At 38.9% G+C, this 15,128-nt stretch overlaps 4 protein-coding genes across 6 annotated transcripts; 2 read left to right on the top strand and 2 right to left on the bottom strand.

The window, feature by feature from the left end:
* Positions 1–569: 569 nt before the first annotated feature.
* Positions 570–2,087, bottom strand: LOC140773997 (peroxidase N-like). Its single transcript, XM_073116806.1, has 4 exons — positions 1,779–2,087; positions 1,507–1,689; positions 1,238–1,403; positions 570–1,137 (listed from the first exon to the last, which is right to left on the bottom strand). Exons 1-4 carry the CDS (start codon positions 2,025–2,027, stop codon positions 671–673), a joined length of 1,065 nt encoding a protein of 354 aa, XP_072972907.1. The 5' UTR covers positions 2,028–2,087; the 3' UTR covers positions 570–670.
* Positions 2,088–3,584: 1,497 nt separating this feature from the next.
* On the bottom strand, positions 3,585–5,065 carry LOC140774173 (peroxidase N-like). Its single transcript, XM_073117057.1, has 4 exons — positions 4,802–5,065; positions 4,531–4,713; positions 4,230–4,395; positions 3,585–4,143 (listed from the first exon to the last, which is right to left on the bottom strand). Exons 1-4 carry the CDS (start codon positions 5,027–5,029, stop codon positions 3,728–3,730), a joined length of 993 nt encoding a protein of 330 aa, XP_072973158.1. The 5' UTR covers positions 5,030–5,065; the 3' UTR covers positions 3,585–3,727.
* An 869-nt stretch (positions 5,066–5,934) lies between these two features.
* LOC140772874 (pentatricopeptide repeat-containing protein At4g37170-like) lies at positions 5,935–10,786 on the top strand. Of its 3 annotated transcripts, none has more exons than XM_073115102.1 (3): positions 5,935–8,482; positions 9,016–9,231; positions 10,467–10,786. In XM_073115102.1, the coding sequence occupies exon 1, from the start codon at positions 6,039–6,041 to the stop codon at positions 7,992–7,994; it is 1,956 nt and encodes a 651-aa protein (XP_072971203.1). In that variant the 5' UTR covers positions 5,935–6,038; the 3' UTR covers positions 7,995–8,482; positions 9,016–9,231; positions 10,467–10,786. The 3 variants fall into 3 exon arrangements, with proteins under 3 accessions (XP_072971203.1, XP_072971204.1, XP_072971202.1); XM_073115103.1 differs by having other exon boundaries at positions 9,016–9,189; positions 10,467–10,785; XM_073115101.1 differs by lacking the exon at positions 9,016–9,231 and having other exon boundaries at positions 10,467–10,782.
* An 888-nt stretch (positions 10,787–11,674) lies between these two features.
* Positions 11,675–13,125, top strand: LOC140774319 (transcription factor MYB52-like). The gene is made up of 3 exons (XM_073117273.1): positions 11,675–12,038; positions 12,153–12,575; positions 12,671–13,125. The coding sequence occupies exons 1-3, from the start codon at positions 11,924–11,926 to the stop codon at positions 12,832–12,834; spliced, it is 702 nt and encodes a 233-aa protein (XP_072973374.1). The 5' UTR covers positions 11,675–11,923; the 3' UTR covers positions 12,835–13,125.
* The last annotated feature ends 2,003 nt before the right edge of the window (positions 13,126–15,128 follow it).

The raw sequence follows: 15,128 nt of genomic DNA, 5'->3' as shown, positions 1-15,128 counted from the left end.
GTTTGTTGTCATGTCTATATTAGTGACGCCGATCCTGGGAAGATGGGAATGTAGGAATAGAGTTTTCTTTGACGTCCAAAAAATCTATTGCAATAAGTTATAGCAACGATATTACTTAAGAAAAAAATCTATAATTTAACAATAGTAAAAGCAAAAGAGAATGGCGGCTTTCAAAGCAGCAGCGGCAGGCATGGATCTGAAAAGAATCTAGTAGGTAGATGTCAGGAAGTTGCCAAAGACAAGTGAGATGTGAAGTTGAGTTATAGAGGAAACATGCCAAAGATAATTCAACTTGTTCACATCGGGTTGGAGAACCGGTGTCCATATAATATATATTATTTGGATATTGGAGATTTAAATTTATTGTTTTATACGTATACTTTTATATTAAGTACTGCCATTCATCACGATGCCATCGTATCTTATTGGTTTGGTTGTGAATATGAAAACATATCCTCTGTAGGAATGTCCTCACACGCACTAGGCAAACATAATAATTATTTCAACCTCCTCCTAAATACATTGGAAACATTATTACTTTAGATAATTTTAAAATAAGTATAACAATGTTTATATATAATGGTACTTTATTCCAAGTCATCCGTAGGGATGTTAATGGGCTGTAGGGAAGCAGCCCTTTAGATGGACAAAGCCATCTTTAACTTTTACATTAAAGAGAGGTAAATTTAACATAGTAAGGCCCAGCATTACTGTAAGTATTCAGGTTCGCAACCCTGCAGTTGCTACGTATCTCTCCAGCAGACCCAGTAAGAGGGCTTATATTTCCCATCTTGATCATGGAGTTGACAAAATCAAGGAAGAACTGGCTGCTGCTATTGCTATAAGTCTCAACCAAGGACTTAGTCGCGGCTATGCCATCGTCACTGGAGAAAAGTCCCTGATCTGAGGACAAGAGCCCCTTCTGGTTCAGCAAGTTATTGTAGTAATGGTTGTCAAAGGCGTCGGCGGAGTTGCGGTCCAGGGCGGTGGTCGTATTCCCGTCGCCGTTCTGGCACAACGCCTGCAAGTCTGCGGCCATGGACGCGTCTAGCGTAGGGTCCGTCGAGCTCGTGCTAGAGAAGTTAAACAATCGATTGCTGAATAATGTGCACCGGGCTCGACCGATCGTGTGGGCACCTATAAATGATCATAATAATATAATATGGACTTTTACTATATATATATATATATATATGATCAATTGAAATATAAGGTTCATGACTGGTAGTTTATATACCTGATAAAGAGACAACGTCAGTGGTGTCGAGACCCACATCACTAAATTTCTTTATGATGGTGTTGATGGGATCAAAGGGAGAAGGGAGACCACTATTAGCTCCTGTCTGGTTTGCTACTAATCCATCTCTTCTTCCCAGAAGAACTTTCCATGAAGGCCCACCACTCTATATATATATATATATATGAATCAATCAAACTGACTTACTATTCATATAAGATGGATAGGCATGGCATATACAAGTAAAGGAAAATAAAATATATACATACCAGGACTACAGAGTCTCTAGCTGCAATGGCTAAGATATCGGCGCAGGATACGGTTCCACTGCACGCGTTTTCAACGGCAGACTTTATAGCGTCGACGACTTCGAATCCCCTTGCAGAGTTCCGATTGGGTGCCGCAAGCTTCTCGCTATCACTTCCATCTAAAAGAATCGATCCATCGCAACCCTACACGTCCAGTCCAATCTCACATGCAGCAATATGTAAGAAAACTTCAAACGTACTTGAAAACGAGCGTCGTATTATTATCTACTGACATTAACAAAGCAATCGTGGAAGTGTAGCCGGAGAAGAGAAGCTCCCATCCTCATCTCATTCATGAGTGCATTGATGACTTGTTGTCTCACCACCTTGAGCACATTAGGGCAGCTCTGGGCATAGAAATTATCGCTTAATTGGGACCTGACACTTGGACTCAAACACAACAATGCCACCAAGACTGTGAAGAAGAAATGGTGGCTTATGTATCTGTAACCTTGATGGTCAAAGTCTACAGTTGTTGCCATGTCTAAATAATGTCACATATTCCAGGGAAGATGTCGGGATTTATATTGCGATCTCCTAAATCTCTCCATTTATATATTAATCTGCGATCGACTTTCGTGGCCTCAAGTGTCGTTAAGAAGCAAACATGGAGGATGAGTCACAACGACACGCAAGTGTTTATTAGCTTTGAAGGCAAGTAGAAGTTGTTACAAATCATAGCCAAGAGGCCACCAAAGCTCATTTTGATCTGAGAAGAATCTAGTAGGTAGATGCCATCAAGTTGGCCAAAGAGTGGTGTCAAATCGATCGATTTGATAATTGATATACACGTGGAACATGCAGGGGTGAAAAGGTGTCCGATTGAACCTAATCCGATCTAAATCCTTATTCAAGTTTCATTGAATATGAGTTAGAAATTTTTATATGCATCTTAATATTAAATAAGTTATGCGGGTACGAATATAAGTTGAAATAATATACAAAAGTAGTGACGTAATTATTTTATACTTCTATATGGATCTCCAATGGAATTTTTACACACACACACACAGATATATATATTTGATTGTTTTTAGTGAATATGATAATTAAGTTCACTCTCTGTAATTATATTTGTATTAGAAAGTAAATTACAAATATACATATATGATGTTTTCGCTGTTTGATTCATTTTCAACTCTAGAAATGTGCCATTATCTTTTAATTGTTCACATCTAGCTGGAGAACCATTATCCATTATTTGGATCTTGGAGAGTCAATTAATTGTTTAATACGTTTTACACGAACTACTGCCGTGTCGGCACGGCGTCGAAGTTTCTAATTATTTGCCCATACGAAGACTTAATTTATCCTGGTTGGAAGTTTCGTCACACGCATTGAAAATAACAAATCTGCGAGCTGAATGTTTTTTGAATTTAACACTATTTTAATAAAAATACCAAAAAATAATGTTGTTAAATTATTTACTAATTTATGTTTCTGTCTTCGATGTGCAGCAACTTTCTTATAAATACTTTGAATATGTATCTATTTTGTTATTTTCTTACACTAATAAGAAAGTATGAGAGAGAGGAGAAAAAAAATTAAGAGAGTTTTTTTTGTGTGAATTAAAATTTTACAAGAGAATTTATTGTTTCTCTTTAAAAGTGGAGAGAAAGAAAAGAAAAAGATAGACTCATTTTATAGTAAAATATATCTATATTCTCTATTCTATTTTAACAAATTTTAAGAAGAATGATTAAATATTAGCTTGTGGATAATATAGTTCATATATGTTTTATTTTTTATCATAATTTTATTTATTTAAAAGAGTAATCCAGCTTATGTTAATTTTTTTTTTACAAAGGGTAGAGTGGTAAACATATTGTTTTTTCTTCTTTTCTCTGTTTAAACTATTGAAACAGATCGGTATATTTTTTCTTTTCTTTTCTTCATTACATCCAAATAAGATGAGAGAGTTAATTTCTATTCTCCTTTTGTTCTCTTCTTTATTCTTTATCTTCTCCATCCAAACTGAGTGTGAGCCATATTGGGCTGGTTCCAGCTTTACAACGGTACTTATTCCAAGTCATTCTAGGGGTATTAACGGCCTTAGTGGCCAGGCAAGAGAAGCCATCTTTATATTTATTGAACTTAAAAACTGTTACATAATTAGCTGCAAACGCCTACCTATATATAGAGGTAAATTAAACATCACAAGGCCCAACCTTACTATATATGTTCAGTTCACAACCCTGCAGTTGCTACGTATCTCTCCAGCAGAGCCAGTGAGAGGACTTATATTCCCCATCTTGATCATGGAGTTGACAAAATCAAGGAAGAACTGCATGCTGTTATTGCTATAAGTCTCAACCAAGGACTTAGTCGCTGCTATGCCATCATCACTGGAGAAGAGTCCCTGGTCTGAGGACAAGAGCCCCTTCTGGTTCAACAAGTTATTGAAGTAATGGTTGTCGAAGGCGTCAATGGAGTTGCGGTCGAGGGCGGTGGTCGTATTCCCGTCGCCGTTCTGGCACAACGTCTGCAAGTCCGCGGCCATGGACGCGTCTAGCGTAGGGTCCGTCGAGCTCGTGCTAGAGAAGTTAAACAATCGATTGCTGAATAATGTGCACCGGGCTCGGCCGATCGTGTGGCCACCTATGCATGATCATAATAGTTTTATATGAACTTTTAGTCTATATATGCTCAATTGATATATTAGACACAACTGGTGATTTATATACCTGATAAGGAGACTACGTCAGTGGTGTTGAGACCCACATCGTTAAATTTCTTTATGATGGTGTTGATGGAATCAAAGGGAGAAGGGAGACCACTATTAGCTCCTGTCTGGTTTGCTACTAGTCCATCTCTTCTTCCCAGAAGAACTTTCCATGAAGGACCACCACTCTATATATATATATATATATATATATATATATATATATATATATATATATGAATCAATCAAAATGACTTACTATTCATATAAGATGGACATAGGCATGGCATATATAAGTAAAGGAAAATAAAATATATACATACCAGGACTACAGAGTCTCTAGCTGCAATAGCTAAGATATCGGCGCAGGATACGGTTCCATTGCATGCGTTCTCAACGGCAGACTTTATAGCGTCGACGACTTCGAATCCCCTTGCAGAGTTACGATTGGGTACCGCAAGCTTCTCGCTGTCACTTCCATCTAAAAGAATAGATCCATCGCAACCCTACACGTATAGTCCAATCTCACATGCATCAGTACGTAAGAAAACTTTAAATGTGCATGAAAGCGTGCGTCTATTATTATCTACTTACATTAACAAAGCAATCATGGAAGTGTAGCCGGAGAAGAGAAGCTCCCATCCTCATCTCATTCTTGAGTGCATTGATGACTTGTTGTCTCACCACCTTGAACACATTAGGGCAGCTCTGTGCGTAAAAATTATTGCTCAATTGGGACCTGACACCTGGACTCGAACACAACAATACTACTACGACAGTACTGAAGAAGAAGCGATGGCTAGTATATCTGTAAGCCTTCATCTTAATAAACTGGTTGCAGAAGCTAGAGCTCTTCTACTTAGCCATTAGTGTAGCTCCTTCGTGGTTGATTTATAGATACTTAAGTTGCAACTGGTGATTAAATTATTGATGCATGGCTTGCTTATCTCTAGTAATGGGCAATGGGCGGCTAAGCGAGTGCAGCACGCATAAACGCTGGTGTTTACTTTGATCTCCTTGGACTTGAGATTTTAATAATGCATACCCACGGATCACTAAGTGACGAAGATTGTATGGCTTAAGGTAATGGAGATGAGCTTATCTTTCTCAACCCACACAAAATAATGGAGTTGAGCTTATCCTGAGTAAGACGACAGGTTAGTGCTATCAAAAGGAAGTGCAGTTTCGTGAATGATTTTGCCACGGTAGAGAACACAAATTAATGCGTTTATAAGCTGTTAAGCACGACAAATATTTTATGTTACATCTTTTGCATGTGGAAATTTTTGGTTTGGTATACTGCAGGCATTTGCCAAAAATAAAATAAAAATAAAAATTCATTTTTAAATTAGCAAAATTTGTTTTGTATCCATAACATAGTTTATTTATTCTTTCTAGATAATTTTTTTTTTTGCACCAATCAAATTATGATCTATAATCGTCACAGCAAATATACCGGACCTAACACACGAAGGTCACAAATTCGATCTATTATGAGAGAAAGTTTTCTTATTTTAAGAAAGATTATTCTATGTCTAATTTAGGTATCGGAGAGGTTTAGCTCCTTTGTATTAAAAACTAAAATAATATTTAATTTTTACAAAATCCGACTATTTCTAAATTTAATTATAAATAACTAGAGACGATCGAACCTGACCTTATGGTGGACCCAAGCGATTAGAATCGGACGAACCCAATCAGGTGCGAAGTTATTCGGGCTAACGGGTCTATTTCCATCGTACGGTGATACGTGTCTAACGATCTATTCTCCCTCCCGATCCAGAATCCCTGTTCTACCCTTCTTCTTCCCGTCCCAAAGGACCCGAACCAAATGACGAGTCGAGTCCACTCCCACCTCCTCGACCTCTCCAAAACTCTCACGTCTCCATCCCCTTCCTTCTCTCTCAACCCCAAAACCAACCACCATTTCCACGATGCCATTGACCTCCTCCTCCGCCGCCGCCGTCGCCACCTGCCTTCCCACTCCTCCCAACCCCCTGACCTCCTCGCCGCCGCTCGGCATCTCCTCGCTGCCGCCTCCTCCCTCCCCCCTGACACCCTCCTCGCCAACCGCCTCATCGATCTCTTCGCCAAGCTCGGCGCCCTCCTCGACGCCCGCCACCTGTTCGATGAATTGCCTCATAAGGACATCTGCTCATGGAACACTCTCATTGCCGCTTACTCCAACTCTGGAGACCTCGTCGAGGCCAGACGTCTCTTCGATTTGATGCCCAATAAGGATCACTTCTCTTGGAGCACCATCATTTCCGCCCACACCCGCCGTGGCTGCCCGAAAGTCGCTCTCGATCTTTACCGGCAAATGCAGAGACAAAGGGACTATTTTTCTTTCGCCGTCGACAATAAGTTCACAGCTTCGAGCGCCCTGACTGCTGCCACTTCCGTTCTGGGCCTCCGTCAAGGAAAAGAGATCCATTGCCACATTGTTCGCATGGGTTTAGATTCTGATGCTGTTGTCTGGAGCGCGCTCACGGATTTGTATGCAAAATGTGGGAGTATTGATGATGCCCGGCATGTCTTTGATAGTACTTCTGAGAGGGATGTCGTTTCTTGGACTGCGATGATAGGGAGGTGCTTTGATGGTGGGCGGAGGGAAGAGGGGTTTAAGCTCTTTTCAGATATGTTGAGTACTGGGATCAGACCAAATAACTTCACCTTTGCGGGGGTTTTGTGCATGTGCTCAGAAATGGCTGTCGAAGGGATGGGGATGCAGGTCCACGGGCACATGCTGAGAATTGGGTATGATCCATCCTCGTTTGCAGCCAGTGCGCTCGTGCACATGTACTCAAAATGCGGGAACATTGAGAAAGCAAGGTATGTTTTTGAGGGAATGTCAAAGCCAGATTTGGTCTCATGGACTTCGATCATTTCTGGATATGCTCAGAATGGCCAGCCTGAAGAGGCATTAAGATACTTTGATATGCTACTTGAATCAGGGACAAAACCTGATCATGTAACATTTGTTGGAGTTCTTTCTGCATGTGCTCATTCTGGATTAGTTGATAAAGGGATGGAGATATTTCATTCCATAAAAAAAGAGTATGCAATTGAATACACTTCTGACCACTATGCTTGTGTGATCGATCTCCTCAGTCGATCCACGCGGTTACAAGAAGCTGAAGAGATCATTGACAAGATGCCAATGAGACCAAATAAGTTTTTGTGGGCTTCCTTGCTCGGTGGTTGTAGGATTCATAAAAATCTTAGGTTGGGGAAGCGTGCCGCAGAAGCTCTATTTGAAATTGAACCAGAGAATGCAGCAACATATGTAACTTTAGCTAATATTTATGCCTCAAATGGTATGTGGGATGAGGTGGAGAAAATTAGAAAGGATATGGATAATAGAGGAGTCACAAAGAACCCTGGCTCTAGCTGGATTGAGGTTAAGAGACAAGTTCATGTGTTCCTAGTAGGCGATATGTCACATCCACAATCTAAAGAAATTTATGCTCTATTAGAGAAGTTATATATGAAAATGAAGGAAGAAGGATATGTGCCGGACACTGATTTTGTCCTTCATGATGTGGAAGATGAGCAGAAGGAGACCGACATCTCGCATCACAGTGAGAGGCTTGCAATTGCATTTGGCATCATTGCTACACCACAAGGTACATCTATTAAGATTTTTAAGAATCTGCGTATTTGTGGTGACTGCCATACTGTTATCAAGTTCATATCAAGGATTACTCAGAGGGTTATCATTGTGAGGGATTCAAATAGGTTCCATCACTTCAAGGATGGGAACTGTTCCTGCAGAGATTATTGGTGACGTTCATGTAAGATGGCCTGCTAATACAAAGTAGTTGGTCCACTGCTTGTAGAAGACGATTGTTTTTACCAAGAGTTGATCTCCAGAAGAGATTTATGGACATGCTCTGTACTCAAGGTTGTTCTTCCGAACAGAAGTAGAGGAATGGTGTAATTTGTATAGAGAATGAGGAATTTTGTTGGTTATGCTTTCTCCACAATTTTGAGTTCTAGGTTTTTACTGCAAGTCCTGAGGGACCACATATCTAAAAAAAAATGTGACAAGCTGTACAGTAAGCATCAGAACGAGAAAGTATGCACAAGTCGAGAAAAGTGAACAACCTTTTTTGCAGTAAAGATTGCAGCAGATCATAATACTTCCCTTTACAGTTTTTATGAGCATTTGGCATATGCTTTGGAGGACTGGACTTGTGATTAGGGTTGTGATCATCAGCAGAAAACCATTTCTTAGGAATATCGCTATTCTGGGCATCCACTTGCAAATTACATGTAAGATATTTTCATTCTAATTGCAATTTTTGGTCGGTCTGCATATTATGTCCTTCTTATCCTTCTTATGTACTGGTTATTTTATTTACACTAATAGGTGGTCCAATTTGGAAAGCTCTTAGCTTCTTCGAACAATAATTAACCATAAGTTTTTATTCTAAACATGGTGATAAGGGTAAAGAGGGTGTTAAGGTGAAACTGACAGGTTTGTGAAAGTGGCATGATGAAGTTTTAGAACTTTGCACATCGAATATTGGTGCATTCTGTTTGTCTACAAGGTTTAGTCGAATATTGGTGCATTCTGTTTGTCTACAGGGTTTAGTGTATTTTGTGACAATTGACAAGTAAATTTATTGCTACCGTTGTTGCATTAGGTATTAATTTTGTGATCAAGAGGTAAAAGTTCAGTTTCTGACATTTGTCAGTTAAGCTTATTACTATTGCATAAAATTATCCATCACTATTTGCACTTCTTATTGAGGTAAATGGTTTCAGATTTTTTAATTGGCCACCTACTTCATTTTGTTATTTAGATTCATCCTTTGGCTAACGGATTGGCACGTGTTCGTCTATGTTGATATTGCTTTGCTTACACGGGATATTACACATCTAAAGTCCAAGATTCTTTTATTTCTCTCGAATGGTACTGTAAATTCGTGCTGAAAACGTCAGCGACCACTAGCTTTTGCTTCACATTGATCTCCTGAGTAATGTTCAAGATTCTCTTTTGTCCATAGTGCCACTTTCTGGTAACCATTGCTGATCGTCTAGTATTCATATGTTTATTGTTATTTTTTTTCGGTGTTAAAAGCATGTGTAAAATCTTAGTCAAAACATTGTGCATACAACTCTCAATGTGATATGGACAGGATGCCAATAAGGTGTGCTACTTTATCAGATGAACAACAGCTTTTGTGACATATGTAAAATGATAAGGATTGTAGATTAAAGAGAAAGGAATGTAAATCCCCCTGAATTCTAACCACCTTATAAAGGTGTCAAATTCCATCAAGTTTTAGTATGTTGCCAAGCATGTATCACTTTCAAGTGAGATATCCCCACCCTACCTAATAGCAAGAACTAATTGAGTTATACTTAAGAGGATACCTAATAGCAAGAACTAATTGAGTTATACTTAAGAGGACATTTACTTATTTTTGGCTTTCTTAAACCTTTATTGATTAATAATCTGTACAAGTAAATATCTGGATAATATGATTGGTTAAAATTCCCTATGAGTAAAGCTATGGATAACATGAACTTAAGCTATAATAAATCCATTTATATGATCTTTAACTTAGAAAAGATAAAAATAATCCCAAAGAAAACTTAGAAAAGATAAAAGCAAAATGTAGTTCAGCTTGTTTCCTGTGGATTCAGTTATAATACCTGCAGGTTCTTTGCCAGCATAACATTATTTCCTACATAGAGAGGTATGTCTAAAGAGGCAAACACGGGTGACTTGGTATATGTGGTTAGGTGTGGTAGGTATACTGTTGGCATGAACTTACAGACCAACTTGAACCGCACATATATTAGTTTGGAAGTATAAAATAACTTAGACATCCAGGAAACCTAGTTGCACTCCAGTGCTAGCCCTTCATCAAGCATTTTTTTTTTAATAAGAATGAAGTGTTCTGGACTATAAATATTACCTGAAAAGGGAAGTAGCCGTTAGACCTAATAAGGATGACTGCATATATGTGTATGTCAAATGTAGTTGTCTGCTATATCATGCATTACTTGAGAATCTGAATCATCGATTTTGGAACCAAAATAGCCTGGTTGGTTGAGACTTTATCTTAGTTCTGTATAAGAATGACGCGAGTATTGCTGTCAAGCTGATAAATAATGTTGCTTTGCAGTCTACACTTCAGCTTCCTCCTCGAGAACTCATGTTTCTTTAATAAGATATTGCTATGTATGCTATTTATGGTTGTTAACATTTTCCAAGTTAACACTGGCTGCTGCTTTGGTCTTGCAGATAGGAAGAAACTGCCAACCTTGTTGAACAAATGAAGGCTTTTCATTGTCAAGATAATAAATCCGTGAGCTGAACTCATCTCTGTTCAGATACATGCCCAAAGTCAAAAGTAGATACAAGAATAATTTTCGCCAGCAGCAAAAGGTCTCCTTAATAATGTGTGTGTGTGTGTGTGTGTGTGTGTGTGTGTGTACACAGAGTACTGGAAGAGAGAGATTTATCTTTATAACAGTTACCAGTTTCATGTTCTTGGACTTCTTCTTATAAGAAAGCTTTTTATAATTTATCTACCTTGCACTTGCAGTAGAGGGTTAGGCCAACTGTTAGAATCCCAAATTCTGTTGAATTGCTGATAGCAACTGCATGAACAATCAATTTTCTAGTTGGAACTCTGGTGGCATAAATATAACAATCTCTTTATTAATTTTTAATCCCAATCACTTTCTTTTTTAGAAGCATCACTCAGTCTGATCAATATTCAAACCATCATAGGTCTTCTCATTCAAGTTTCTAATTGTTGGCATTTCAGCAAATTATTGTCATAAGCAGCCCTAGTTTTGCAACTCAAGGGAATAGAATTCCCTACAAGTACACCTACTGCTACAACAACAAAGCATCCTCGCCCTTGACCTTGACTACATATTGTTTTGGAGCTTCCACGTGCAGCCACCAATAATTCTAGGAAAACTGTTGGTTTCAGTTAGGTCCAAAGCTAGCTCAACAAAGCTTTGAAACGCTTAGAAAAGAAAATTAAAAAAAATTATTCCTATACTACTTTTTTTTTTAATCTTCGTATCTCTCTTCCTTCTCCCCCTCTACATATATTATACTCAATATATACATTAGAACACCTTACAACCATTGAATCAGACGGTTAACACTAATTTGCATGATGGTAACATATCTATTATTTATACTTGTACACTCTTCCTTGTTTTGGTGTACCAGACTTTTTCGTACCATGTTACATTATACACACACACACACACGCTTATACAGACGTATACATATATTATGCGTATGGAGAGGAAGAGAAATGGGTTAGTTTTAAGTAGACGTTGTAGGTTAGAAATTAACATTGGACAGATGTTGAAAGAAGAACGGAATTCACCCCACCAAGCAACCTATATATATATATATTTATATATATATATCTCATATCTATCTATCTATAAAACCATCTTGTTAGCCCACACGTTACCATCAAGTTCTAGTGTAGCAATCTCCTAACTCCTGCCTTCGCTCTTACTAATTAACGAGAAACTTAAGCTTTGAATATCATTTTCATATGGCCTAGCTTTCCCTTATCTCGGCCCCTTTGTCTTCTTCCACTCAACATTACCTTATAAGTTATAACCTTACTCTATGCAAACATCTCGTTTCAACTTTTGGCTCTCCTTTGGAGATCTTAGTACTCAGATCTATCTAGTCCTCTCTTGCGTTATAATTAGGATCTGATGTGCACCAGAGGCCACTGGAGGCCATCCGAGGACGAGAAGCTCAAGGAGTTGGTCGACCGCTATGGCCCTCATAATTGGAACGCCATCGCCGAGAAGCTTCATGGCCGATCTGGTATGATTACGTTTCCTTTTTCGATCCTATTCGATCGTCAGAAATATTTTTTTAGGTATATATATGTTTGCTAGTTAGTAACATATATACCATATGCGAAATTAATGGAAGCAGGAAAGAGTTGTAGACTGAGATGGTTCAATCAACTGGATCCAAGGATCAACAGAAGTCCTTTTACTGAGGAGGAGGAAGAAAGGCTACTTGCTTCTCATCGGATGCATGGAAACCGGTGGGCCATCATCGCCAGGCTCTTCCCTGGCCGCACAGACAACGCGGTGAAGAACCACTGGCATGTGATCATGGCGCGAAAGTTCAGAGAGAGATCGAGGTTATCTTCTAAGAGATCTGCCTCTCTCGGCGATATCGACAGCGAGAAATTAAGGCCGGGCAAGGCGAGGCGATCCAAGTCAACCGATATGGTTTCGTTCGTCGATCAGGTGTATAGAGGATATAGAGAACAGTTGATCATGAATAACTTCCAGATTCACAAGCAGTTCTACTCTGAGATTTGTGGTTATTATCCTGAAACCAGTGAAGGTAACGAACTTGTCAAATATCGATCGTATCGTCATTAATTAAATTACGTGAGAAGAAAAATAAAATAAAATATTATGCCATGTTATTAATTGCAGATACGAATAACTCAGTCGAATTCTACGATTTTCTCCAAGTAAACCATGGCTCTGGTGATGCAAAGTGTCATTTGAGCATGGAGGAGCAACAGGAGAATAAAGATGATGACCACAAAGAAGATGGTGTTCCCTTCATAGATTTCATGGAGGTTGGGAGTCATTAACAAATAGGGTATTAGCTAGCTAGATAGAGAATATTTAATAACAGCTTGTTATATTTCATGTCCATAGATCTACGTAGTGTACATACAATCTGACACGTTTTGTAGCCCAATAAATGCATAAGAGAGTGTAACTTATTACACACAATTTTCTATGTGAAAGAGAAAATGGAGTGCCTCTATGAATACTGTATGTCAAATTGTAACTGTGATAGATATAGAGTTTGATCATGTTTTTGTCAACAACAACAACAAAAAAGAAACATGTGTTAGAGATGCATATGTCTGAGAAAATACTTACGATCGTAATCTACGTGTCTCTACATGCATTTAGACAGAAACTTCTGCATGAGTGAGTGGGCTTACTATCTCAGATTTTGAAATTTTATTTGAAAACTTTCATATGATTGGAATTCAGAATCCGAATTCAATTTGGCTACTGCTTGTTAATTTGACGTGATCTATCTATCTGGTAATTAATTTCCTCCACGTGCAAGGAATGATCTGGTTCATAATATTGCAAAAATTCAAAGCAAGTATATATGATTGTGTATCTATATATGACACTAAAAAAGTTGAAGTTAGATCAATTCTTTGATCTTGACTACTTACTTTATATTTCACATTGTAACACGACTTTATGACTGCAGAAAGGGAGAAAGAGAGGACACAAGCTTAATTTCCTAGCGGTTGGTAGTTTGTGGCATTCCACTGAGCTAGCTCTTTGAATGCTTCAAGTTCCTTGTAGGTGACGATCGATCTTAATTTATAGTGGCATATCATCTAAGATTTTGCTACGAATAAGTAATAACGAAGCAAAGACTACATGAGAAGACATTTACCAACTTCCTCCAAATCATCACCATAGAGAAGTCATTCCTTCTCAAGATCAAAATTCTCAACAAAGAAAACCTACGATCACACTAATGTTCATAGTCAATATATAGGAAATATTCAATTCACCTACTTCCTTATGGTGGTTTTGCCAAAACTTAAATAGCACCAACCAAAGACTCAGATGATTCTTGAGATTCTACATGCAACTCACACCGTTGATCAATGCAAACGCCGAGATTTCCTTTGCCCATAATTATCAAAATGAACGATATTTTATGAGCGATTAATTGCATTTGTTTTGATAGGATATGTTGCCAAAACCATTTCATGAAATTTCCCAAGCAATTGGATTTAAACTAGCATCTTCCTCTTTTAACAAGCTAGGGCCTCATCTTCTTTTGGTGAATGAATTGATGGGGATCTATCTCAACTTTAATTGTCCCCGAGTATCATTGGAAGGTTGTTTTATGTCATGGCATCACAACTACATTCTTCAAGAAGTCCCTTGTTAAAAATCCAATTTGCACTTAAGCTGCCTTATATAATATCTTATGTATTTGCTGGTTGATTATGTGCAATCTGTATGCTACTTAAGATGGACATTAAAAAAGGTGTTTTTGGAACTAAAGAAGTACTAATCATTAGTTTGCACCACATATTGTTTTCCCCTGCGTTGACTCTGGCTCTGCTAAGATTTGGCGCATGTCTTCCCACCGTCTAGAAGGGATTCTTCCCTCGCCGTAGTTGTCGGCGAGGTTTATTCTCTCCCCTCCCCTAGCTGACTGGCTAGGGGAGGAGAGATCCTCCTCTCTTTCCTCTTCTTCCTCTCCCTTCCTCTTTTCTCTTCTTCCTCTTCTTCCTCAACTCGTCGCTGCTACTCCCCACCACACCTATCTTTGCTCCTCAGCAAGCCCATCTCTGCTCCTCGTCGCTCCTCATCGTGCCCATGATCGTTGCCTCATCATCCCATGAAAACCCCTCAATGTTGCTACAATCTTCTTCCTTGCGATCTTCTCCTCACCCTCGTCGGATCCAAGCCTGCCGCACCTACCCCTCATCACCCCCCTCGCCAGATCCGACCATGTCGTCCTTCCACCTCCTTTCCTCTTGGAGGAGGTAGATTAGCTGATGCGGCATCCCCCTCTTGCATCACTTCCCCCTTCTCTTTCCCTTACCTCGCTTGATCTATTGCTGCTGTAGTTGATTCGTTACCGCCGACCTTCTTCACTCTTTGGTGCCCATTTGCTTATTGGCATCACAGTCCTACCGAGTAGGTGAGGCTACTCTAGATAGAGAGAAGATTTAGACCTGTTTATAGTAGCAGCATGTGTTCGTCGGCATCTGTGTTTCTAGCAATATCTGTGTGGTCGCAGATGTCATGCTTTTTGAAGGTCTATAGTGGTGTTTTTCTTTTACCCTGCTGCTGATTTATAGTATTGCATATCTTTTTTTAACTTATC

This window comes from Typha angustifolia, chromosome 13, assembly GCF_048772165.1.
Source record: "Typha angustifolia cultivar Huaian chromosome 13, ASM4877216v1, whole genome shotgun sequence".
In the NCBI taxonomy this organism is placed as follows: domain Eukaryota; kingdom Viridiplantae; phylum Streptophyta; class Magnoliopsida; order Poales; family Typhaceae; genus Typha; species Typha angustifolia.
The sequence above is the reverse complement of the archived record's forward strand: the minus strand, read 5'-3'. Positions and strand labels throughout refer to the sequence as shown.